Consider the following 27,930-nt stretch of genomic DNA (forward strand, 5'->3'; position numbering starts at 1 on the left):
AAAAATAAAATCAAGTTTTCATTTTGATGAATAAATTGAACAATGATACAGTAAATTATTCCATGTCAACTCCAGGGATGTGCACATGCAGCACCTCCTCAATTTTTTCTTTTTCTGTGTGGTGGTAGATATTGATGAAAGTAAAATCCTGAAAATTTGAGCTTCATACTCCATGTCGTTTTCCCGTGGCATCAATTTGAAATTTAGGGGGGTCAGCGTAACAAATGTGTCACAACGCGAAAAACGATGTTTGGATGTCCATAAATGTATAAAGGGAATACCCAACAACTTTGATAAGAGTATGTATCCTGAGGGTACTGTTTTTGTGTAGAATTCAAATCTGGCATCAGAAAACTTGTGACTCCTTTAAAAGATATGAGGCCCCTCAAAATGCAACCGTCATCAGGACCAACTTTGGGAGAGTCAGAAAGTAAAAATAATTTTTTGTCCATTTTTTTGTCAGTCGGAGCCCTTTGGTAGGACATTACTCTTATCCCGTATGAGCTTTTAGAATGCTTAATAGCTGAGATATTACCCATGCAAAACTCAATTGTACATTTTTGTACATTTTGACCCCCCATTTTGTTGATGTGGTTGGAAGTGCAAAACCAATGTCAGACATTTTGCCCCACCATCAACTTCAGGTATGTTGAAAATATGTTCTTGGACAACATTTCTGAGAGATATTGGCTTTGGGACTAATGACTTTGCTTTAAAAACATCAGTTAGGTTTGCCTACTCTCAGATATGTTTCCAAACCATATCAACATAAATGGTTGTTGGTGGGTCAATGACATTGGTTTTCATCAAATGTACAAATTTTGCTACAAATCAGTTTTCATAGCATACCTCTAAAAGTATAATGAACATATGGGAAAAAAATAATGCTCCAACTCAAAGCGGCTTTTGGCAAAAAATGGACAACAAAATTATTTTTACCCCGGAGTTTTGACTCTCTCAAGTTGCATCGTTGAATGGAGTAGCGTTTTGGAACCTCATATTTGACTTTGAAAAAAGTAAAGGAGCTGAAAAGTATCATGCCAGATTTGAATTTTACACAAAAGTACCCCAGAATACATACTTTTCAAAGTTGTATGGGTATTCCCTTTATACATTTATGGACATCCAAACATCGCTTTTTGACAGACACATTTGTTACGCTGACCCCTAAATTTCAAATTGATGCCACCGAAAACGCATATGGAGTATGAAGCTCAAATTTTCAGGATTTTACTTTCTCATCAATATCTACCACCACACAGACAAAAAGAAAAAATTGAGGAGGTGCTGGTGCACATCCCTGGAGTTGACATGGAATACCTCAGTATGTACTTCTTGTATATATGAATTTGGTTTATTTATACATTTTCAAGAATAATAAATAATTTGTCAAATTTGAATTTCTTATCATAACTGCCAATTATCAGGGGTGGAATTTCGGCGGGAGTCCGAGAGTCCACTCTCGCAGAGACTCCCGTAAAAGTCCTATTGCGAGAGTCCATGTGGACTCGCGCTGGAAATGATCGGCTCAGCGAACTTACGTTTAAGTTCAAGACGCCTTAAAACTCAAAGCCTGCAAAATATAAAGGAAAAGCCACCAAAGATGCAATGACATATATGGAAGTGAGAGTATGATGACACATTATATTAAAAACTTAACTTTGTTAGTTTATTTGTTTGAATGCATTTTACATAGGCCTACGTATAATACCTTTTGGACTCACGCAAGATAGTACAACAAGAATCCATTTACGGAAATCCATGGACTCTCGCAAAACTCTCTTGCGAGAATCCACTTGGACTCCTGTGGCACTTTACAAAATTCCACCCCTGAATTATCATATGGTATCCATATAATAATATTCAGCTTAATAGGGAAATCCTATCATAGGTTTCTCTTATACAGGTTAGGTGATGAAAAAAACAATAGCAAAAAAAATATTTACAGATTTTGGTGACTTATACAGTCATTTGCTAAAAACAAGTCAGTCCGACTGACCGCTCGTCTGCAGGATCAAAACATCATTTTGACTTAAATCATAATGTAAACTCAATTCATTAATAGTGAAAAATGCCTCATGAAGATAATTAAGCTTTTCCTCCCATATATCAGATGCAACACAGAAACCAAAAGATAAAAAACAAATCGGAAAAACTATAATTCTAACATTCCAAGTATACGATTAGCATGTTCACTAAAAGTTATTTTCTCCCCACCCCCCAAAAAGCGACATAAATCTTAACGTTTCGTTTAAAATAGGAAACATATTTTGATCATCATATTTTCTTGCATTCATATAACAATATATGTTACATGTATAATATATATTCCTTCAAAAATTAAATACACACAAAAACAGTACATAATGTTGTCATACTGTACATATATAAAACATTAATAGGTTCTCATTAAGAGTGGGAGTATAATACACATGAATCTTATGACTCACTTTTATGAGATTTCAAATTTCAATACCTGTTTTTTTTCTCACTCACAGAGGGAAAATGGGGTATCCATTTATATTGGGGTAACCATTTATATTTGTAACACTACCTTTGCTCATGGTGCAAAAATGCATCAGCAGAAAAATCCTGCTCCTTGCAAACAGTGCATAAATGCGCCAATGACGCAAGCCTATGGCGGCCATCTTGGATATGCGATGAGCAAAAACGTAATATTACAATTATATCATAAACATTTCACAAATGATTATTCCTTATTCCTCATAAACAGTTTATAATTCACCTAAACTGTGCATCCAAGATGGCTGCTCATGCCATGGCAACCATCTTGGATGCGCAGGGAAGGAAATATTCCCATTTATGGGATGTGTGCAGGGAGCACTAAGCAGCTGAAATGCTGCAATATTACCAGCACAAAGTCTTTGGTTGTATTTATTTTGCAGATGTAGCAGCAATGATTTAGCTCACCACCTGTCATTTGGGACAGGGAGGTCTGCTCTTGGGATGATGGGTATTATGAATGCACATATTAGATGCTAAATAATACTAGAGCTGCTGCAACAGTCAGTTTATGCACCAGTAGGCAGCTTGTGTGTCACAACAGCATTAGGGTTTGCAAACATAAAATGTGGGCTCATGAGAATTAAAATGAGACCTAGGCAACAATTTTGACATAGGGTTACAGTTGGTCTGACTTTAAAAACGATTACGAACCCCTGCAAATTTTCCATTGATAATAAGTTACCGTCTGTACATGACTAATGTGTGAAACAAAATCAAAAGAGTGTATAATTCTTACCACAATGTAAAGATTGGGAATCAGATTTTGTTTCTGCTTGAAATATGTGACCTGCTCCCACAAAATGAGTGTCAATTTTTGGTAGATAGTTGTGGTCTCCCGAATTTTTCTTTGTTTGACCCGCACCTGTACAAGCGAGTAGTATGTCCTTTACCAATTGTGCCCCATTCACAAAGAACATCCCACTGGTTTACAGAATGTCCCATTCACAGAGACATACTATTGTCTTGTACAGGTGTGCATCAAACAAAGAACATCAACTCAGCAACATCAACAGCAACTTTACGCTCATTCCGTGGGAGCAGGTCACATATTAGTCTTCAGTCAAAAAATGTTTTGAAGCGTAGTCCTTCAAGTTAATTTTGTGAATCATACCCTCCCAATGATAAGAAGGTAATGTAAGTTTTAAAACATGCATTAAGTATAACATTTTATGTCACTTTTCTCACATGTTCTTGAATACCATATATGAAAGCGTCTGTTTCAATAATTTATTAAGTAATGTTTAATAGATTACTGGGGTTTAACCTGTACAATAAATTTATGTTACAAAACCCAACACCAGATCTTTCATTACATGAAAAAGAAATGAAAATTAAAAAAGAAATCTTCATAAATGTGCAATAAAATAAAAAGTGCTTACATCATGTATGTAAAAATTACACACACATAATTCTCAATCATAAAACAAAACACTTGAAAACAAAAATGAGAATATTAGAACAATAAAATTATGTAACAACACAAGCATTTATATTGTATGTTTACCTGCTTATACAAATTGGATGTGGTTGAAGGTAATTACTAGCAATTGTTGTATTGAGTTTGACAATAAGTAAGTTGGGTGCTTTTTTTGGGGGGGGGGTTATATTTGAGAGAAAATTCCGCTATAGTTTGATCAGCTCGTAATCGGCGTACCTTATAACATCGCGGATTAACATCAATATATCTCTCCAAAAGTATCACAAATTATTATTTCAAGACCTATACTTTGTCTACTGTATTTAACACACACAATATAGACCAGAAAGGCCAATTACATCACTCTTAACATCAGTCTTTTTTTAAACGTAGTGGTAAAAGCCTAACAATTCCTGCCGAATACGAGCTGATCAAACCATAGAATGAATACCTGTACATATTCTAATATCTTCCATCATTTCAAATTATACTATGATCAGCTTTTAATAGGCGGGAATTATTCGGTTTTTGTTACTGCGCGAGTCAATAAAGTTCCAACTTAGGCACGCGTAAATTCACAAAAGCATGCATCATTCACGCAAAATGCAGTTCGCGTAGGTGCTGCGCCAAGCTATGTGTACGCCATTCTGTATCAATCCACATGTTATGAGTCCCGCCTATTACGAGCTGATCAGAGTATAGTGTAACCACATATGAATGAAAGGACATATCACTCACATAATGTACATAGGGATGAAAACAAACACTGACACAATTTCCTGAAACTGCTTTAACATTTCCTGAAAATGTGTATTTCCCTATACTTTGTACAGGGAAGATCCAAACAAAATTTCCTGAAATCAGGAAATATCCTCAAGATTTATATCCCTGTATACAGTCCCTGTGGTTTACATGCAGCTGTTTTTTCACGATGGTTGATTGTTTAAAGTAATATTGTAACATAGCAATTTTCTTTTTTATATGGCTCAAAATTAAGAGGGACATATCAGATAGTGAAAACTTAACGTTTTGCAGAAAAAAATAAAAATATATTTTGTAAATGGAAATGTTACAATATTGCTTTAAATGCAACAAACATTATGACTGGGGTTTGTTAAAAATAGACAGAAGACATTGATCTTGAGCAACTCGGGGAACAAGTGGCTTACATTATAGGATGAACTAGGACTTTGTAAAGTAGTTGATGATCCGCATTTGAATTTTTATTGGGCGTTGCGCTACACACACACGTACAAAGGGTTTGAATAGCCTTTGGGCCAATATGGAATTTGATACTTTGTGTGTGCTATGCCACCCGTGCATGAAAAATGCATACTCCATTCTGCATGCCTATACAATGTAGAATGAAGAATGCTGGATGCATTTGGTTATTCCAAACTCTCTCCATTGGGCTACATGTAAAGACCAGTTATAGACAAATGGCCCTAAAATAAAACGGCCTCGTTCATTTTTTCCTCAAATTTTGCATATGATGTAGATTTAACATCTGGAATGTAATGCAAGTGGTGTCGTTGCTGCTCTTCTAAATTCATTTTTAAAATGTCCGCCCCAGACCAAGGTGGGGGGGGGGGGGGCATGAATTTCAAATGGAATGAACACATTAGGCAGCTCCATTTAAATTTCATACACCCTCTGAGAAATATTCAACCTGAATCTTCCACTGAGGTGAGGGTGCATTTCAAATGGAGCTGCTAATGTGTTCATTCCATTTGAAATTCATACTCCACCTGTGGAAGATATTTCCAAAATCTTCCACAGGGGTAGTGAGGATTTTAAATGGAATAGCCCATCACACATACCAGTAGCAGAACACACTAAAAAGCATCAAACGTATACTGACCCTTTCTCTATAATTCCTCAAGAACAGCTCCCACCAACCTAACCATGTTAGTAAGCCATTCTTTTAACAAGTTTTCACTCGTTAGACGATGCACAAATAATCTCTGTGTGAATGGAACCTTATCCCACTCGCAATGAGAACCCATACTTTACTGTGCAGGAATACTACTAACATCACCTACATCCGTTACTTGCTGTTCATTTAACATAAACTGCACCTTGAAGCGTAGACGAACATCTTTCTGCAAAGACAGAGAGAGAGAAATTGATTTTAGCCATTTTCAAGTCTCTAGCCAATATAATTTAGCCAATTAGACCCTTTTAAAACTTCCATTTATTTCAAAAGTCAGATTTGATGGTAAAAATAGACACCCCACCCCAATTTTTGATCGGACACCACAGGAAAACGATAAGGGCTAGGGTTCTAAAACTTCCGGGTTTTTCTAATGGCTATATGTATAACATTTGAGTGAAATTTAAAGAAATTCTGAGAGGGTAGTGCGGGAGCCATCTGTTGAATTGACATGGACTGACCCAAAACATTCAAACTCTTGTGAAAATTCTCCCATCTTTAATAAATTGACCTCGGTTGACCTGATTGTTTTCCATAATTATTCGTCATAAGATTGACCTTACCTTTTGTGGGTTTGCTATAAGCATGACTTGAGTAATTGCAGCAGGGGGTAGAATTGGATTAAATGCTGGCAGATCTGTCGCTGATGGAGGCTGCAGCTTGACCCTCATTACCTGCAATAAAAATAACAACATGCATAAGACTAGGATGCCTGTGATGGCAGAATATCAGAGGGATCTTTGTCTCAGGGGCTACAAGGGTTTATTCAAGTTATTCACACTGTGATGCACCATCAGTAGTTGCTCTTGCCAGTCCATTTGTCACCACCAGAGGGATATGATGATGGTCAATTTGGCAATATTCTTGTCAAGAATAGGGGATCTACTAATTTGCTTTTTTATTTACTTTTTACAATTAGATTAGGCACCTGAAATAGCACTAAAATCATATCCTACAGAGTTTTGCAAAAGCCCTTTCGCACTACTGCTGCATACACGATTCTACGTAGATTGATCAGCGAATGAAGTGCACATAATGTGAGCCAATCACCCGACTTCATATTTATCCCGTAAAACTGCGCCAAATCGGGCACTGCAAAAGGTCTTTGCAAATGGGTGTAATATACCAATGTTATTATTAAAATGCATGGTAATAGGAAAAGCTTTAAACAGAACTGCTGTTTGTTGTAATGGGAAATGCAAAGATCTTTTAAACTTGAAATGAGATCTATCTCTTCAAAAACGATGTATCACTATCACAAAATTGTAGTTCGGAACAACTTCAGAGTAGTGGCTGCCATCCGTTATCATAATCCTAACTCTGATCCTGCCCCATATAACTTAACTCTATTCAAGACTACAGGTGGCAGCTATTAATCTAAAGCATTGCAGAATGTTAACATTACCTTTGGTACAGCAGCTTGGAATGATAGACTCTTAACAGCCGATGTATTAGAACTCATAGTAGAGACAACAATAACAATGACATCTGGTCTCGGCCTGTCCTTGCCAATATGAAACACCATCTTTATGCCGTTCTTGTCGTATGCTGTGATGGGTGGAGTTGTTCCTGGGTTGATAAAACACAAAACAAATAAATACAAGGTGATTTATAGGGTGCAATGCCAACCTAAACACATCAGCACAATTGACAGAAATGATTGATCACAATGGCCAAAGACACAGGTGGGTTTCATGAAGCTTTGTCCACATCTTGACCAACTCATCACAGTAACAAGAAGTCTGTACCCAGTGTTAGAAATAAGACAGGCATGTTGCTTGCATTAACCCTAACCCATGTTTTTTGGCTATTGGAAGGGAACGAACAAATGTAAATGGAGAGAAGATGAAGAAAAAAGTCATTTGTTACCCCTGGGATTCAAACCTGACGCGGGCCAGCGAATCTGTGGGAATATGACTAAAGCTAATTTCAACAAGGCATCACATGGAATGCATGCATGCGCAGTGGTTTTGTGAGATTTAGTTGGGTTAGGGTTAATGCAAAACAGCATTTCAAACAAACAAAATCAAATTGTTAATGGCTCTTTTATAATTTTTACTCTCATTCATCCCAATTTCAAACATCACACAGATCCATGTTGAACACCTATCTATATTGTTCCAAGGTTCTGAGGTAAAAATTCAGTATTTTGGCCCCAAATGATTTAAGCTGGCCATTCCTTCAGTAAGAAATTCATTTGAATGAACTCAGTAGTACGAGATTGTATTTCAAAGGACAAAATGGGGTGGGACGTAAATACTAATCAAACCAAACAAAAGACTGACATTATTGGAAATGCCAACCAATCACAAGCAAGTTGGATTCAGTTCAGCATCACGAAGTACACACAGGCATTCTTCGTGCAGTGTTCATTCAAACTGTATAATATTTTGCAGTAAACCTGTGATGAGAGCGTATTTTATGGGTACATCGCGTATCTACTGCGTTGAAACGCACTTGCTTCTGATTGGCTGCTGAGGCGATCTGCTGTTGTAGAGTAGAAATTTATGAATGAGAACTTTGCACCGTACGTGTTGTTAACTCTGACTTTGCAACATCATGGCAGTGCTCGCTCGTCAAAGGTTTACTGTAAAATATTATAGTTACCTTTTCACCACACAAACTTACAGTAAACATACAACCCACACCTACCTGGTTGTACAGTTTCCAATGGTACAAACACATCAGCCAATGACAATACTGAACTGGGAGGGGTCTGTGGTTGGTTTGGTTGTGGTTGTGTTGGTACAGCTGTAGTTGTATTGACCACAGTGGCTGCTTGTGTTGGTGCGGTCTGTACTGTTGATGATGGTTGGCTGCAAGAGAATTGTGATGACAACATTAATGACATATTGTGCACTGATTTATCTATTTCAATAATTTGATACTTACCATGTCATACAAACTAAATACGTGGGTATCCAGGTCTCCTATTGTCATGAAGTGGTATGTGGAAAACATACCTTCCAGCAGGCTCTGGTAGATGAAGGATGTGCTATAGGAATCTCAGCTGGCAGTACTTACACAGTTAATAAGAGACTTAGTGTTGCCCATGTCAACATGATTGTGTTTGAGACATGATCTTTTTGTTTTGTGACCAGCTCCAACAAAACCGGGAACAATTCGCCAGACATGTTTATGCACGCAATGGCAAGTTGGTCTTATTCATACATGTACATTTATACAATAATGCAGAGGCACGTACATTGTATTATCTTCATAACACAGCAGAAACACAGACTCTCACATCCCTGTGGTATCCCTGAGCTGTGGTGTACAAATTTGATGGTCCATTTCAGGGTTTTTGCCACATTTCTACATCCCAGTACGAGTTTGTCTATTTTCTGGTGAACAAACCAAAACACTCACCTAACTGTAGTTTGTTTACCGGCTGCTGTCTGCATCATGGACTTGCTCAGGTTCTCCAGATCCGCAAACGCCGATGACGGAAGCGGTTTGGTGCCGTCGCCCTTTGGTGAAAGCTGATTGGATGGTGCGTACTGGGGCCTAGAGGCTTGCGAGGAGGTTAACTGATTTGAGGGCAAGCTAGGGGTTGTCATGGTTGAGGAGAATGCCATATTTGTTGCCATGGGAACAGTTGCCATAGGAGCAGCTGCCATGTTGGATGATATAGGGGCACTGCCCATCCCCATGGTGACAGGCATTGTGGGTTGCTGTGATGCAAACATATATGTGTTCTATGTTTATGTTTACAAACAAAAGCAGTGTGCAAATATGATAATAATTTATTTTCAGATTATGAGATAATGAGAATAATAGCACACATGAAGGTGAGAAATAATAAAATTATTCAAAACAAATTTTATGTTGTGGGTTTTAGAAATGAGTTAGTACATGCATGAGGGTTAGCATCGAGGATTATAGGATTATCAAGTTTAATAATAAACATAGTGCAAAGGAGGAAATGAAATAGTGCAGATGTAATAGAGGAGGTTGATTGTTAGGAAAGAAAGGGACAAAAGAAAAGAAAAGAAGACAAATTATTTACTATCATAATTATACTGTTCTAAATAATGAGGTATTACACAAAATACATGTACTACAAAACGTTTTATGGGATAAGAAAAAGTATAAATTTAAAAATTAAAAGAATTTGTCTTTATAACAAGACTTTTACAAAGATAATGTAGTTTCATATGTTGGCTTCTTTCTAACACTGAGAACAAACAAAAACCTTCCATAATTCAATTCAACAACAATTCAAATTTTGAACATAATACACCCTAATCAACTTACCGGTTGTAAAGGCTGTGACCTGAACGCCCCAAACTGGTCTGTGGTTGGCTGGGCACTAGGTACCGGTGAAGGGCCTAGGATGTTCTCAAGGTCTGTGGCACTTGTTGGTTGCGTCACAGATTTCCTTGTGAATGCGGTTGTCTGTGCTGTTGTAGCTGCTTGTGAAACATTGTTATTGATACCTGGGGTAAATAGAGGAACAATTTTAACCCCATGAGAACTACCTGCTGATTGGCCAAAAAGAAGTTTTCATTATCAATTGGACCAATCAGCAACACTGTTAGAATAATTTCACCACGCAAAAAAATTGGGGTGAATTGTTTGCAAAGCTCCATTCTGACCACATAATTGAGAACTTTAGATTAAAGCTTGCTTTTCAAGAGTTTGAGTAGGCTATGTATTCTTCCACATCCCTTTCCATGTGATCAACGTGTTATCGTCATATGTATGGGAATGTATTGTTGAAAAAAAAGGCTGACCTACCAACCCACCCCAAAAATTCCACTAGAGGGAAAGCAAACAATTGAATACCTGAGTGGAAGAAGGGCCCAACTCCAATTTTTTTCAAAAATGAGTTAGACCCAGCATTTTATTGCCAGCAGACTGTTCTTCCTTGTGTGTGAAAGATGAGCCAAAATCCACTCTGTAAATAGTCTTCCACGTACACTTAATCATGGTTTTCATGGAAGAAAGACCCAACTCCATGGAGTTGGGCCCTTCTTCCACAAATATAGGGTTAAAGAGGAATTTTGTTCATCCATGAAATCTGCTTTTCACTACAATAAACTTTCTTGCTAAACATATTACTAGGTATATCACCTCAAAAATAAAGGCAGCAGAAACACGTTATTTAATGTTTCTACATGAATGACCTTTATTAAAGCATCAAAAATCAAAAAACCGAATTGAAATCGGTCAATGCATTGTGACGTAGTGTCAATTTTAAGATGCTCATAAATGGAATGCAAATCTGCCACAAATTGCTATAATGACAAAATTGGCACATTTCGAGATTTTGAAGGTTTATTTGGACACTTGCTTGAAAAAGCAACGTTAATTTAAGTATCACAGATTAATTGCGTATCTTTTTTAACTTCGTCAAAGAAAACAAAATTAAAAAATCTATCATTGAATAATTATAATAAATTCACCAAATATACTATTTTAGCAATTCCGGCCAATCTGCAGACAAATAAAAGTTGAAAAAATGACTAAGTTCAGCTAATTAATATGCAAAATTGATGCCAAAAGAAAACCGTACATGATATCAGGGTGCGGTTTTTTTCACAAACATATGTATACAAAGTTCTTTCAATTGATAACAAAAAATACACAAAAAGTAATCAATTATGCAAATTAGCTTATTACAGCTAATTATGTATTCATGATATTATTATGTAAATTAGGCATGAGTAATTTTGGTTTTTTTTCAATATTTAATGAAAGTATTTTCATTCATCATGAATTTGTCAAGTATGAACCTGTTATGATGTTGAGCAAAGAATCTGCAGTTAATTACTTTAATATAATACAAAAAATACAAACTTTGACATTTTGACGGTGTCTGGAATAGAATTTTAATTTTTTCTGTAAATATGGTATGTGTCACCATTGCTCAAAGCCAAATCCGAAAAGTAAAAATAAAAATGCATTTGCAATGAGACTTTAAATTAACATTTTGTTATCTGGATTAACATGGGAAGAGAAACGGTAAAAGGAACAGCCCTCTATTATACCGCAGTATACAAAAATGGTGTGGCCTTGGACACACACAATGGCTTAGAGCTATTGTGGTTTGGAATATTACTCCCTTTAAACTCACTTAAAAATGTTTTGTTTCAAATCGTTTTTCCTCAAGTGTGCCATTCGTTGTCGACGGAAATAATTTACATGCTTAGAAAGATTAGTATTTCAGCTAAATGGTGGTAGATCTTGATTTTTCAAAAGGCCTATATTTATTGATTTATGAGGGATCTTCAACAATCCATAAAAACAGGTAGTAGCTCTTAAACTAAGCAATATTTATTTTTAAAAACCCGATGGTAGTCACAGAAAGGTTTCACACCATATATCAAAAATTCAAACAATTGTGATAAATAGCACATATGAGGAAATTAATTTTTCGGCATGGATGTTTGCCAAAATTGAACAACTTTCATGCGCGCGCTTTTCAATTTACTGTTATGCTTGCATGCACAGTGTGGCAGAAGTATTGTGCAGCTACTGTGACATGCCTAATATTACATGAGTTCTACTTGTGCAATTAATGGTGATTACCTAATTTCTGTAGCTATTTATAACACGGAAATGGCACTTGCAGTATATTAGTGGAAGAAGGGCACAACCCCAGCTTGTATTAATATCTTTACCGTTGCCATGGAAACATCATATATAGTTTGAATGTATGTAATATTGTATGATCAAGTATTAAAGGTCCTCTAAAGATGAAAACATTCTGTCTAGAAAACTTTTCCAAATATTAAGTTTTTTCTTAATATCTCAAAAACAGTTTTGATGGAATTGGGCCCTTCTTCCACTCAGGTATTCAATTTTTATTTGGTCTAACTGTTGCATTGCCAGTCGACAGACAGTCATTTCATTCTGTATTTTGGTTCACCTCAAGTTCGGTATTGACGTATGTGCGTATTTCACTGACCACAGTAGTGAATCTCGCGCGTAAAGTTAATCCGGCAGAGCTTACATTCACTCGTACAAGAGCGGTTTGTTGGCACTCTTGCGGCGCAACCGCGAAGAAGCATTGACATCATCACTACCGAACTTGAAGCAAATCAATGTATAAGCCTCTGTTGGTATTGGTTTGGTTAGCTTCAGTTGTGCCACTTTTTTAGCTGATAATTACGATAACACTAAACTATAAAAGCTCTCTAATACAGAACACCATGCCTTACCTAATGTAGACAGCTGATCATGTAAGAGTTGTGTTGAGTTGCTATTAGTGACAGGTTGTTGCTGTGGTAGAGACTGTACTGAATTGCCCATCTGATGTCCCATGTGACCTGCTGATGACTGGGGCATTGTGGAAAATGATAATGGTGGTGCATCCAAGCCTTCCAGGTCGACAAGAGATGAAGTTGCACCTGTTAACAAAATTGGTAACACAAACAATAACAAATATTTTGCTTAAAATTTCTTCAAAAATTTTACAACATAGGTGTCACTGAGGACCAACATGATACAAGGAACAAAAAAAGTGGCCTATGGAGTAGTGTAATACACATAATCATGCATAACTCGCAAAAGCAAAATCAGAAACTGAAATTTCGAGAATAAGGTAGCGTTTTTCGTGCATATCTACTCAAAAATATCATAAAAAGAGGATGCTAGAATCACGAAATACTCCTTTAATACGCATGATTTATTGAACAAATTTGCTTGTTTTAGATACCCTATTCACCGACGATACCCACTTTGGGTGTACTGCTTGTATCCATGAGTTGTGCCAACTTTGTAAAAAAAATAGCTCCTGGTTCACGGGGTTTTACAGGGAACCAGGGGCTATTTTCAATGAACCAGGGACTATTTAATGGATGGGAACATTTGTTGTATACATTTTGATACCTCACTCAATTAGGCTGGGAAATAAGAAGTGCCGGACCAGGCTTAACTTTGTTTAAAAAAATAGCCCCTGGTTCATGGGGTTTTACATGGAACCAGGGGCTATTTTCAGTGAACCAGGAGCTAAATGGCCCCTGGCCCCCATTTATTTCCCAGCCTGAGCACACTACATACCACCTGTATCATATATCATACCTTCTCTTTGTGTTGCTATGGGTGTGCTGCTAGTATCCATGAGTTGTGCGTCTCCATCACCGCCATCAGTAGGTATTTCACCTATCAATTCCTTGTATAAATCCATGACTTTTACTAACGAATCATTGGTTTGTAGAATATCAGCTGAAAATAAATATAAATATATAAACAGTAGTTATCATCCTCATTCCTCATGCCATAAGTGCTAATTAAGATAAGCGCACAGCGTTATTTCAGAGATGCCACTTGTTATTAGAAGAAAATTTGATTTGTTGTCAGGTAAATCCCAGGTTTTATTTTTAATACACTAACTGGGAATTAAATACACTAATTAGCAGGGACCGGTATTTTGCTGTGGATATATTTTACTGCATTTTATAAGTAACAAAATTGTGATATATTCAACTGTTTGAGAATTCCAATTCTATAAAGAAACACATGTATTGGAATATTAAATCACAAGTCATACAATACACACTATGCCACTTTCTTTACCTGCGCCAATAATAGAATATCGATTTCAATCGAATTGAATACATTGCTCCATTTTGAGTTTGTAGTTCACCACTGAACGATCTAGCGATCAATTGCTAGCCAATCAGATAGAACTCCTTTTCTTTCGCTCGGTGAAATACCACTCGCCCGTAAGCTCACCAACTGAAGTATTAAGTTTATATTTATAATATAGGGTGTCAACACTGTGCTGGGGTCAGGTCACTGAATAGGACTAATAAAATACCAAGAAATTTGAATAATATTTGTCACATAAAAATCACCATTCTACATGTGATATCCATGAGTGAGGTGTCATTCTGAACTTGGCAAAGCTCATTTTTGACAACAACTGCCTGGTTTTGATGTGATGGGTCACAAATGACCAACTGCAGCCATTTATCTTTTTGAGGCATGACTTATTATTTTGTTCAAGATTAACGAATATCATATTTTTTTTAGTTGACTGCACCACCATATTTTTCATGTTTTACCATACTAAATATGGTGAAACATACTTTTGGCATGTCTGAAAATGACTAACACGATTGGCAGTTCTAACTGGCTCAACCCATTTTAACTTGTTAGAGGCATAGGATTACACAAGACAACAAGACCAAATAATGTGCAAAACACAAGTACAAAGCACTTGTTCCTCTCTCGTTGATGTACCCTATGTTGAAGTTTTAAACATATGCTGCTGAAATTGCAAAAAGGCAATTATTGGCAACTTTTAGTTTGCAAACTTACCTATGCTGTCATCTTTATCATCTGTATCACTTGCTAATCTAAAGAGGCTGGGTCTTAACTTTTCACATGCTAAATATAATTCCTGTTGGATGAAAACAATGTACATTTTTCTTTTTAGTAATATACCAGAACAAGTGTTACACATTGCTTTTAAAAATGAGTATTTGCAATCCTGCTCCATATCCCCCAAGTTGCTATAGCTTTGAATTTGCTCACCAATAGCTTCACATTTGAGGCTAGAGTCCCGAGATATAGAAAAATGGTAGAAATTGATGGAGTATGACAGTGTAAAGCAATGGAAGTTCAGAAGTAAACAGCCAATCAAGGCAGGTGAATGCCTAAAGTCTTTCGTTACAATTGCACTTCAACTAAATTTTAGACTGTTCAAAATACAACCTTTGCTAAAAAGATACAGTTTACTCATGAAAACAACTTTCATCCAAATTTAAACATCAACAAAATATTTAACATGTGTTGCAAAAAATGTCAACACTAATCTGCAATGGACTCTAGCCTTGAATGCCAAACTATTGTGTGCAAATTTGAAGCTAGAGTTCTCAAATAACTCACTTATGAGGGTTTACTCAGTAAAATGATGTGACAATCCATATTTGCTTCTCCAAGGGCAGGGTATACTGACAGTCAAGCATTACAGGGATCACAATTGGTTGTGGTCTTAGTCATCAACTGCATCTGCTCAACAATTCAAATGCAGTAATGGCAAAACTGGATTTTGTTACCATTTGTTTCCTCCACTGAGGATCAAACTTGGACCTACACAGTCAAAAACTTCAGCCATTTTGCTCTCTAAAGGAGCATCTGATTTTACACTACCAAATGCTATTCCTACTGAGTTGCATACAAAATGATTAGTTTTCTTCACCTGAGTGACCGTATTTGATATACACAGGCATTTTGCCAGGGAATAAAATCTAGCCAGGAGGGGGTATTATCAATTATTGAGCAATTTGTAGTTTTGGCCAATTTCTGTTTAGATAGACTGAACAGAATGTACATTCATAATTCACTCCTACATTGTACGTGCGTGGGAAATAGAAGCGAGGACTTGTGATACACACATGTGTAAATGGTGTCTGTCCCGGCATTCAAAGTGCGGACAAGAGTGAGTTTCACACTTTCAAAGTAAGGACATTTTTTCATCTATCTCTAAATAGGCCTAGCACATACCCACTACAGAAAGAGTGTCATCCACAGGGGTAGCGTTAACCCCTGATCGGGGGTGAATGGCCCCCTAAATTTAAAAAATATTAATTTTTCACCCTCTATATTGGGAATATGTGCAAGCTCAGGGGTGAACTCTGACCCTCTACTTTTGGACCTTACTCGTACCCCTGACTACACTGCAAAATATTTTTCAACCCCAGAGATTTAATTTTCACCCCATGTATTTGGATTTTCTGCAAGCTCAGGAGTGAAAAACACAGGAAAACAACCCCGACTTTCGGGCCTTAATGCTACCCCTGGTCATCCAGTGCACCTATTTACAAAGTGAGGACTGGGATTTTGTCCTCGCTATGCCAAATGTCCTCAGTTTGAATGTAGGAAAATATCTCTTGTCCTCGCTTTGAATGACTTGACAAATGCTCTTTCCTGTTCACAAGTGACACCTGGCTAGTAGTAGAAATCTGAACTCCTTTTTGGGGATAACTATGTCACATCAGTCAACTTCTTAATTTATTTTTCACCACCCAGCAACCTTAATCAATCATTTACCTTCATAAGTTCTCTCTCCTGATCACTAGTAACCCCTGGCTGGTAGTGTGCCAACATTTCATTCAGTAATTTCACATTATTATTGCAACTCTCCAATTCATTAAGCCTTTTGGCAACTTTCTCCATTTTCTTCTCGTCTTCTTTGACCATATTTTTGATAAGCCGATTCGCAGCTTGTAGATCCTCTGGATGTTTGCTCTTCAGAAGCCTACTCAGAAGCTACAGGAAGAGACACATTTATAATTATTAAAAATACAGCAAGTAAAACTTGTGAATTCCTCAGGCAACTTATAATGTGGCTGCCGTGTTTAAAAAAAATAAAAAAATCAGCTACTTAATTTGCAAGTTACGTCACTGTATTGATCATCATGGGAAAAGAGAAAAACCTAACTATGTGCATAAATTAAGCAAATCAGCTACTAAAGGGTAAAAATTATTTTATCATCATTTTTTCCCTGTTGCTACACTACTGGTTCAAAAACTAAAATAAGTGCCTGCATACATAGCCCCTTATAAAGTTAAGTTATTGGCCCATTCCATGTCAACTCCAGGGATGTGCACGCAGCACCTCTTCAATTTTTTTTTTTCTGTGTGGTGGTAGATATTGATGAGAAAGTAAAATCCTGAAAATTTGAGCTTCATACTCCATTTAGTTTTCCCGTGGCATCAATTTGAAATTTAGGGGGTCAGCGTAAAAATGTGTGCATATACCTTGAGCGATGTTTGGAGGTCCATAAATGTATAAAGGAACCCTTTAAAACTGTGAAAAGTATGTATCCTGGGGTACTTTTTGGTGTAGAATTCAAATCTGCTATCAGAAAACTTGTAACTCCTTTACTTTAAAAGATATAGGGCCCTCAAAATGCAACCGTCCAACCAGGACCAACTTTGGGGGGTCAGAACTCAAAAGTAAAAATAATTTTAGCGTCAATTTTTTGCCAGTCAGAGCCCTTTGGTAGGACATTACTCTTATCAATATTGAGCATATTAGAATACATTTAGCTGAGATATTACCCATGCAAAACTATTTTTTTTACATTTTGATCCCCCTGAAAACCAATGTCAGACAATTTGCCCCACCATCAACCAAGGTATGTTGAAGATATGTTCTTGGACAACAGTTTCTGAGAGTTCAGCCCTTTATACATTTATGTTCTCCAATGGCTTCAACACATTAGTAAGGTTTGCCTTCCCCTAAATTTCAAAGTTGATACACGGAAATCATTATACATGGAAATCAAAAAGTCAAATTTTCAGGATTTTACTTTCTCATCAATATCTACCACCACACAGAAAAAGAAAAAAATTGAAGAGGTGCTGCGGTGCACATCCCTGGAGTTGACATGGAATGGGCCTATTGGACTACTGTGATTTTACACAATAAATACAATAACAGGATAATAACTGAGGGTAGTTTTGTTCACAAACCTCGCTTATATTTGGCTACAGAAAATATTATTTCTAGATGGTCGCACAAAAATTACAGGTAGGCCATAGGCGGACCGCGGGCCATAGGTTGCCCATGCCTGCATTGGGGTATTCCATTTTAAATAAACACTCCCCCTGGGGAAGATTTTGGAAATATCTTCAGCAAAGGGATTATGGATTTCAAATGGAATGAACACAGAAACTCACCCTCCCTCTGTGGAAGATTCGTGTTGAATCTTTCTCAGAGGGTTTATGAAATTCAAACAGAGCTGCCTAATGTGTCAATTCCATTTGATACTCAAACTCCCCCTGTGGAACGTATTTCCAAAATCTTCCCCAACAGGAGTGTGGATTTTAAATGGAATAGCACATTAAGGCCAAAAAAAATATTGTTGTGTTGCCTTCAAGTGGGAAAATGGGAAATTTGGGTCGGACGGTCGGATTTCTTTTCTTTTTTTTTTTTTTTTTTTTTTTTTTTAAACCATCAGTTTTTAAAAATCCCCTCAAATAATAAATAATGCTTCTTCAATTAGGGGACATTTGTCAATTTTGACTTCTGGATACCTGTTAGATATCAATTAAAGACTAGTCTTTCAATAAAATATTAGTTTTAAGTGAAAAACATTGAGTTTTTGAACAAATCTGTAAAAATCATCATTCAAAAAAAAAAATACCGACCCTGATATTTCAGGATTTAGGGTTGGACGGTAGAGGGCAACACAACAATTTTTTTTTTGGCCTAACAGATCCATTGTACACCTGATGCAGCAGGACAAGGGAGTTTAAAAAACACTGTAATTGTTAGGCCACAGTGTTCTATAAAATTCAGTTGCACACATTACATACCTTAGATTTATCCTCATCTTCAAATGATGCATTTTTTGGTCTTGGTGATGGGGAGGAAAGAAATCTTGGTCAATATACGTTGGGTCTTCCGTTACCAAACCTGAAAAATATACATCATACATGACAAGAAATCTTGGTCAACATATGTTGGTTCTATTGTTACCAAACCTGAAAATAAACATCATATATGACAAGAACTGAACCAAACAGGCCAAAGGAGGCTATACCAGTTGAAATCCATACACCCCCTATGGAAGACATGACCTTCCACGGACTGCAACTTTTAAATGGGGTAAAATAGCTATATTTGGCTGAAAAAAGGAAAACACATACAATTTGAGCAAAAAGAAAAAAAGAAAAGAAAAAGAAAGCTGAAAAGTTTCAGGTCGGAATTAGGCCCCCAGTGGGGTCCAGGTGCAGCACCTCAGTGTGGAGATCGAGGTAGGGGTGAATACCCCTCATTTTGCAAAATTGCAAAATTTCTGGATTCTTAATTAATTTTGAAAGCTGGCATAGATCTCTTACCTTGTTTTTTCAGCATATCATATGCCTCTCTGATTTTAGTTTCATTGGGTAATCCAGTCTGCCAGCTGTATAACAATTCAATGGTCTTCTTTTTTACTTTCTCTGTTGTTTTATTACCAAGGTACTGCAATGAGAACAATCAAATCAAGAAAATATTTTCCTTATTGTTTCTTCCATTGATATCACAGGTCAGACCTCATGATCATAGCTGTATTGACTTTAAATTTCACTGGCACCCCTTGTATGTCACACCATCCAGCCCAGAGAAGATATCTTATTCTTCCCATAATGCATTTCTCCCATTTCAATTTTCTGTACTGACTTAGTATCAAGCGCAACATGGGCTGATAATGACGGAATGTACCTCAATGAACAGAGCACATCCAGATCATCCAAAATATGTTTATTTCTTGACTATCGATTCATATATGGTTGGCCAGTGTATTCCCAAAATGAAAACAAAGAGAATCTGTAGGTCCAATATTTTAAGTGGATGTTAATACATTCTCATTCTTGGTCAGTTAAATATTATTTTCATAGCAAACAAATAAGTTGCTTGTGTGAAATAACTAATATGCTTGTTTTTTTACATGCCAAAAACTGAGCATTTTCCTCCCATAAAAATGGCAAATAATGTTCATAAAACATATGTCAGGTATGTCATGCAACAGTTCACTCATGAATGCGACCTTATCCGTTTAAAAATTCTAAAAAATGTGCTTGAAATGATTATGTCTGCTTCAAACAAAGATACTAAACTCCTAGAGTACATTCACAGATACTGGTGGTCATTACTATAAATAGTAGTATCCGGCAAGGTATTTCAGCAGTCTGCTGATATGGCGCTGTTTAAAGCATACACGGAAGTGGGTTTCTAATTGGCTAAGTGAATCACATCATCATCATCACATCATCATCACATTGGCACTTCATACACCGATCAAGCTGTGTAGCATCATATGACTCAGTTATGTCCTAGTTCTGTTTAGATGATAATCAGGAAAAGCAGACCACAGACCTGTATGGGCACTGGACCTTGCTGATACTATACTGCAAAGCCTGTAAGATTATAAAGTTTCTGAGATATCTGATTGCGTCCAGTAGATCAATCTAACATTTAGTGAAACCAAGGACTGGTGAAACTTACCTTTGGTGATATAAGTTTAATCATCTCATTCAGAAATCTAAATTTGCCAATCTCTTTGTGGAATAATTCCCCACAGTTCTTGACACATGCTTCCACTACTATCAATGCCTGCATTGCTTCACGCTCTTGGGGTGATTGGATCTTATGTCCTAGTAACCTGCAGGCTATGATGCACCTGCATTTAGGTAAAATTATTAAAAAGTTGATCAAAAGTTAATAAATTAAGCAAAAAGATCAAAGCAATATTGTGACATTTCCATAAGTCGTTAAGAATTGACCTTTTCGGTAATCCATAAGCCTTTGCCAGTATACCTGAGATGTTGTCATTTGAAGTCACGCCGACTTGCAATGCGCAGTAACGATGTTCGCTAAACGATGTGAGCATCGGCGTGGCGACATCTCAGGTATACTCGCAAAGGCTTATGGGATTTACCGAAAAGGTCAATTAGATCTGTATTTCTTTCCACCAAATGTTAGTGTTCACTGTCAGCTATATCCCTTTTTAATATTGAGCCGAACAAAATGAGGCAAGACAACGAAAATTGCTCTTCAATTTTAGAAGCAAACCCAACATTGAAAGAATTGAATTGTATTATGAGCTTCAAGTTTTTGAAGACTAAGTGCCTTATTTAGTGTAGCCGGCAAGTTTAATTAAATAGTATTCCTTTTGTACTACTTAAGGCAAGTCAGAGCCTTCAGGAAATATTTTTCCTGTTTGGTAATTTTGCTTAAAAATAAAGCAGTTTATTTCTGCAGGGTAATACATTGATCTTATAGGTCACATTTATATTTCCATATATGTATTGCAGTTTATTGAGCTATGACTAAAGTTTTTACTATTCTACCCCTCTCAAAAATATCATACATGTACATACAGGAGAAAAATAAAACTTAAAACAATGAGCCATGGAATCTATATAAAAATAAAGGGACCCAAGATTATTATTATTTTTTTTTTAGATTTTTGCGTTTTTGGCGGAAATACATGAGATTTTTTGCGTTTTTGGAAAATCGGGTGCGTTTTTTGGCCTCCAAAATCGCGTTTTCTTAGCAGGCCTACCCTACACACATGCTGCACAAACATATACAGATCAATACTATTCAACTCACCCCTCCAGTTCAAAGTTGACCCTGTCACAGAAGTTCATAATATATTCCCAATCATCCTCACGATTGGCTGGGTTAGTGGCTTTATCTGTAAGGAAGTACAAGAATTACATGGCGTATTATAGAGGTTTACAATTTTAGCGAGGATCAATGTCAATGAATGAATTCCCGCAAAGATACATGGCTAACTCAGAAATGGTACATTTGCATGAATTTCAAAAGTTCATTCAATGCTGGCAAGTTATTGTTTCCTGCAAAGTAGACAAAGCTTTCAGAAACCACTGTTTGCCTCACATAACTTTATATATTTTTAAGACAATTTGAAGTATTGGGAACTGGAACTGGTGTGAGTACCCTAAATTTGCAATAAAATATTGATCATGTGTATTACATGTATAATATATGCACCAGGGATATTTATAAATAGTGTAGGCCTAATATCAGCTTTGACATCTCTACTGCAATCCAGGATATAAATAAAACCCAGAAGAAATATTATGAATGTATGCTTTCATTTTTCGCTATGGGTGATAAAATTGTCCGTCAGTCACAGAAAAACATCAAAAAGTTGTAAACTTTTTTTCTATACATGTATTTTAATATACGGTATTTTTTGTTCAAAACTTAATTCCTATCTCCTATCAAGTTGGCCTTGATATAAAAAAAACAAAGTAAAATTGTTCACTGTCAAGATATTCCATCTCAAAATGTGTCCGTCAGTAAAATTTAGTGTTCTTACCATGTACAATCAAATGGGGGGGGGGGGGGGCAATTTTCAAGTAAGAAATTTTTAGTTTTTTACTTCAGATTCATATTCTGCACTAAATTTTGGCCAATAAAAATGATTTAATGCTCATTTTGACAATTAAAATTCAATCTGGCAGTCAAACCATGGTAAACTCTAAAATTTGATCAGTTTTATGGGTTCTGGATATAGTGCTTGTTTGAGGTGCCTCAAATGATGTTTAAGGTAATATTTTATCATGATTAGATGTTGTTTCTGTGTGAAAATCCCACACAGTATATTTGAGCAACTCGCCACTGTAAAAAATGTTTTAAAATGTCCCGCCAGTCACATCCTGTCAGTCACATCTTTGACAGGCCTAGTTTTGGAATTCCTAAAATTTTGTTTATGTACCGATGATTAATTTTGAGAAGAATTTGTAACAATAAATTCTATTTGAGAACAGATAGCTTTTTACAAGAATCTACTTTGTTTGAAAAGTGATGTTTTTTCCGTTCCGTCGGTCACGCTCAACTTCAAGTGGCCACCATACAACCATTTATCATTTGGTTTCAATGTGTGTTTTTTAAATTGAAATATGACATGTTTTCTTTGATTTAGAGTATTAACATTTTGGTTATGGCATGCAGATTTTTTTTCTTTTTTTTTTTGAAAAAAAGAGTTGCTATCATGTAACCATGTCACATGTAAACAGACTTCTGTAACATTGACCATTCTAAAGTTATTTTGATTTTAGTGAAAAAATGACTTGGTGGAGCCGAGGATTGATATGGAGGATATGTAAATTTAACTAAAAATTTCAAAAAAATTGGGGTATATTGATATGTATATTTGCTTCTTTTAAGGGATCTAAAATGAGCGTTTATTGCGTTTCGACAGTATTTTTTGTGCGGCATGAGAGCACCTCAGACCTATCGAATTGCATTCTGAATCTGAAGCATGTCTTTCTGATATCAAATAATTTTCATTTTTGAAAATCACAATATAATACAAATTTTATGACAAATTATAAAAATTTGATATTTTCAAATTTTTGACATATAACAGTCCTCGAAGTGAATTATATAAATCTAATGATATATTCTTAAAGTGTATGTAGCAGGAGGAAAAGCCGACGGTCAATTGAAAATTTTGACCTTTCATGTTGAAGATATGGATTTTTTGCCCAAAAAGACCTATTTTTTTTTTGTGTTTTGGGGTAAAAAAATTCATATCTTCAATACTAAAGGTCAAAATTTTCAATTGATTGTCGGCTTTTCATCCCACCTACATACACTTTAAGTATAAATCATCAGATTTATAAAGTTCACTTCAAGTACTGTTAAATATCAAAAATATCAATTTTTAATGATTTGCCATAAAATGTGTATTAAATTGCAAATTTCAAAAATCAAAATTATTTGATATCAGAATGACATTCTTCGTATTCAGAATGCAATTGATATGTCTGATGTGCTCTAATGTCCCAAAATAAATACCGTCCAAACGTTCATACCCCAGCCCTTAATTGGTTTTATGTTGTAAAGACTAAATAACAATAATTTACAGGTAAAAAAGGTAACCCTGTCTTTATATTTAGTGAATTTCTATTGCAAATCACTCTATTACAGAAAATGCCTTAAGTTGCACTGTTTCTGTGTAAATCCCTATCGGAATGCCCCAAATGTGTGTTTCAAATAATTATGTTCGCATACAGTGAAACCTGTAGCAGGTATCACAATAAAAGTATACATTTTGTTAAAGCTCTTGAGCCAGGGAACTCAAATTTTATATGATGTTCTTTTCAGCATAGGGTAATATGTAAAAAATATATCCCACTGAAGATCGAACATTTTTTTTGGAAAATGTTGCTATTCAACTTCCACTACCTCCCTAACCAATCTTCCTACTGGGAAACTAATATCATTTTTGGATTCCCTGTATAATTTCCTGTCAGAAAATGTAGGCCTATACTTTTCTTGTACTTATGGGTTTAGTTAACAAATAATCATATTTGTATCAAAAAGCGTGCATTTCCAAAGAGGAAAAAAATTGGAAATTTTGGGTACCGGGTACCTAAAAATCTACCAACTCAAAACACATGTCCATATCTGATCTCCAAATCATAGTTATCTTATTCGATGTATCCAACTAAATTAAACTTGGAATTTACAATTTCCAAGCCAGCGACCCCCTACATCCGACAAACGTGGTCGGTGATGAAACAATATTTGTAAGTCACGAGATGACCCACCTCAAATGCATGTTCGCGATACAGCCACCTTGCACTCAATTACTTTGGGTCACGTTGAAAACACAGAGTAAACAAACTGGGGAAACTGAGAAAATCGTGTCCTGAAAAAGTGTTTCATTGTGACGATCAGAAACCTCAAAAAAAAAAAATAGTGATAAATGAAAGTTGCTGTTCAAATTGAAAAATAAGGGTCTTTGGGTGACAGATCAAATGAAAAAATAAGGGGTCTACTCTTCGGGTGATGTGTTCGTAAAAAAATACGGGGTCTTTGGGTGAGAGCGACGCTGAAAAAAAAGGGGGTCTTAACAGCCCTACATAGGCGTCACCTCCAAAGTGGGAGTGCCCCCGGGTCACAGCCAGGCCTCACACAGTATTTCAATGGTGACGAACTTAAAAGTTTGCACTTTTAAAAAAACCTTTTTGATTTTTTTTGCCAGTTGTTGGGTCTGATTGTCCCATAGAACTTTTATACATATATACATATTATGTACATTCATAACAAACATTTAGATAATTTGAACCTATGGTACAGTCCGGGGGTACAGTAGGCCTACTGTACCGTACCGGGTACCTTAAAAGCATGGCTCGAAAAAGTGGGGAATTTGGGAAGCTCATTCCCAGGAAATGTTGGAGTTTGGAGGGAAATTCTGGTATTTGGAGGGAAATTGTGTCTTTTTTGTACCGATATATATATCAAAACATGCTATAAATTGTGGGAAATTTAGCTTGCTTCCCGGGAAAATAACATTTTTTCGAGCCCTGCTTGAAAGTACCCATGTTGTAATTTATGACAAATAAAATCACAGGAATTTCCGATCAGTCAAAGTCCATTCTCACAGCCGTCTATGGGAGGATTGTGTTAATTATATCCCCTCTACTGTCCAAGAATATTACCCACAAAACAATGCACTCTGACTGTTCTGAATTATCGAATTAGCTTTGTAGTACATGAATATTGGATGGTAAATAAGCCAAATATTGCAAGAAACCTACTCGCTAGAATCGTGGAGAGCTCTCAAAAAATTACCGTCCATGCGAATGTAATATTGATAACGTATAATACCAGCAGCCCTCGAATTAAGGATCTGAAGGGGCACGGCAACTTTTTTAGGGCAAGTTGATAATTGCCGTGGATTTTCACTGAAAAGGCAAGGCAGCACGGCAATTTGTAATATTTCAAAAGGGCATCAAGGCAACTGTTGAAAATTTGAGAAGGGCACCAAGGCAATTTTTCAAAAGCGAATAGATGCATTGCCATCAGCTGAATTCGACACCAAAGTAAAATTCGACTCTCAACTTTACACTAAAACTAACCTGAGGCTGATTGCTTAAAAAACCTGCTTTAAAAATAAGCAAGCAATCAAATATCAACAGTTTAATTTACTTTAATTTTGCGATCCCTAGTTCTGAGCTGCAAAACTGACTCGAAACAGCGATGAAACAGCTGTAACTTTGGTAATAATATTGATCAAATTCGCCGGGATAAAAACTATTTCGTGCAAAAAATATCTAGAGATGGGCTTACATGTAAAAGATAAGACTATACCGGAAGGGTATCGCCATCGGTTTGCAATGGGAAGTCAATGTTTGCTAATCGAGAGATTAATTGATTTGCCCAGCGCTCAGATTTTGTTCATGACACGAGGTCGAGGAAGCTTAGCTGTTTAGTTACTAACAGCGTTTCTGATTGGTCGATAGTACGCTGAAGGTGTTTCTCTGACCAATCGAGAAAATGAAGTCATTTCTAGCAACCAGATAATGTATAAAAGCCGATGTGATTGGCTGAATATGTACGCTTACGTAGGGGTAATGAATATTAATTCACAACAAACTATTGATAGCTGGGTTACGATGTTCAAAATAGCGATCGTGTTCAATATTTTTGATCTAATTTTCCACAATTTTGCGGGGATTTATAAAAACCAGTACTTGTTAATGATTTTATAATGAAAGGGCAGGGCTGGCCGGCTAGGGCATCCACGGCAACTTCATTTAGGGGCACGGCAAGTGACTGCCGTCGGTAAAGGACATATTTTGAGGGCATTGCGGCAAAGGGGGTGGGCACCCACAGCAATATGCCGTCGGTGCCGTGGGTTAATTCGAGGGCTGAATACCAGCCTACATGTCATGTAGGTAGGCTAGTGTCAGTGAAACTGAAAGGTCCGTTATTTAGTATTAAATTTAAAGTACAACATTCATGACATATTCATTGACATTCATGATTGATAATAATTCTTTTTACAAAGCATAGTATATACGCCTGTGTTGTCCATTGTACGTTATCAATATTACATTCGCACAGAAATAATCACCCAAATAATCTCAAGAGAATCAATGTCAACAAAGACTGTTATAAACATGCACTCTACCCATACACCATTCGGAATGGAACCTCTTACCCGCTGGACGTGAAGACAACAGAAAACCTGAAGTATTTCAGATCTCAACTTGATAACATTGACCTCGAAGAACTCTCTAAGACTAAGAAGGCTCACTTTAATTAGTCAGCTGCATGCATGACAACGATGCATGTTTAGATAGCCACACCAGGCGTTTTCGTGCAGGATAAGCATTCTCGCCTGGTTACGATTGTAGCGTTGGGGAGTAATTAAGCAGAAGCAGAAGGTTCATTGTCATGATTGTATACATCGTGCAAGGAGGAGGACACAACACGTCAGAACTCAACACAATATTGCATGTTTTACCGATTTTTGTGTTCAATGGCTGATGGGTTCAAAATTCAGCACCCTTTTCCAAAACTGCACGCCCATTTAACAATTAGACTACCAGTCTTTCAAGAGTAGATCGCCATTATTTTTAGTATTGATAGCACAGTTACACTCATTCATATTATATCTTCACGATCTGGGTGATCATTTTATCTCTATTTACATATTTACAATGCTTTTCATCACTTACTGAGGAGCGTTTCGAGTGTTTCCCCGTCATCGGAGGCCGCCATCTTGGATTTGCCAAATCATAAGAAAGAATTGCATTATGGGATTTTGTAAAAGTCCTC

The 27,930-nt window shown here is 36.5% G+C and overlaps 1 protein-coding gene across 1 annotated transcript; it reads right to left on the reverse strand.

The window, feature by feature from the left end:
• Positions 1-4,568: 4,568 nt before the first annotated feature.
• On the reverse strand, positions 4,569-27,873 carry LOC140164331 (ADP-ribosylation factor-binding protein GGA1-like). The gene is given in 16 exon segments (XM_072187607.1): positions 4,569-6,045; positions 6,440-6,550; positions 7,282-7,445; positions 8,529-8,692; positions 9,246-9,550; positions 10,134-10,315; positions 13,043-13,231; positions 13,905-14,048; positions 15,147-15,228; positions 16,881-17,099; positions 19,155-19,207; positions 19,210-19,254; positions 19,680-19,803; positions 20,827-21,001; positions 21,937-22,021; positions 27,831-27,873. Coding segments are annotated over 16 exon segments (2,178 nt in total). The 3' UTR covers positions 4,569-5,952.
• Positions 27,874-27,930: the final 57 nt, after the last annotated feature.

Source organism: Amphiura filiformis, chromosome 11 (assembly GCF_039555335.1).
Source record: "Amphiura filiformis chromosome 11, Afil_fr2py, whole genome shotgun sequence".
Taxonomy (NCBI): Eukaryota; Metazoa; Echinodermata; class Ophiuroidea; order Amphilepidida; family Amphiuridae; genus Amphiura; species Amphiura filiformis.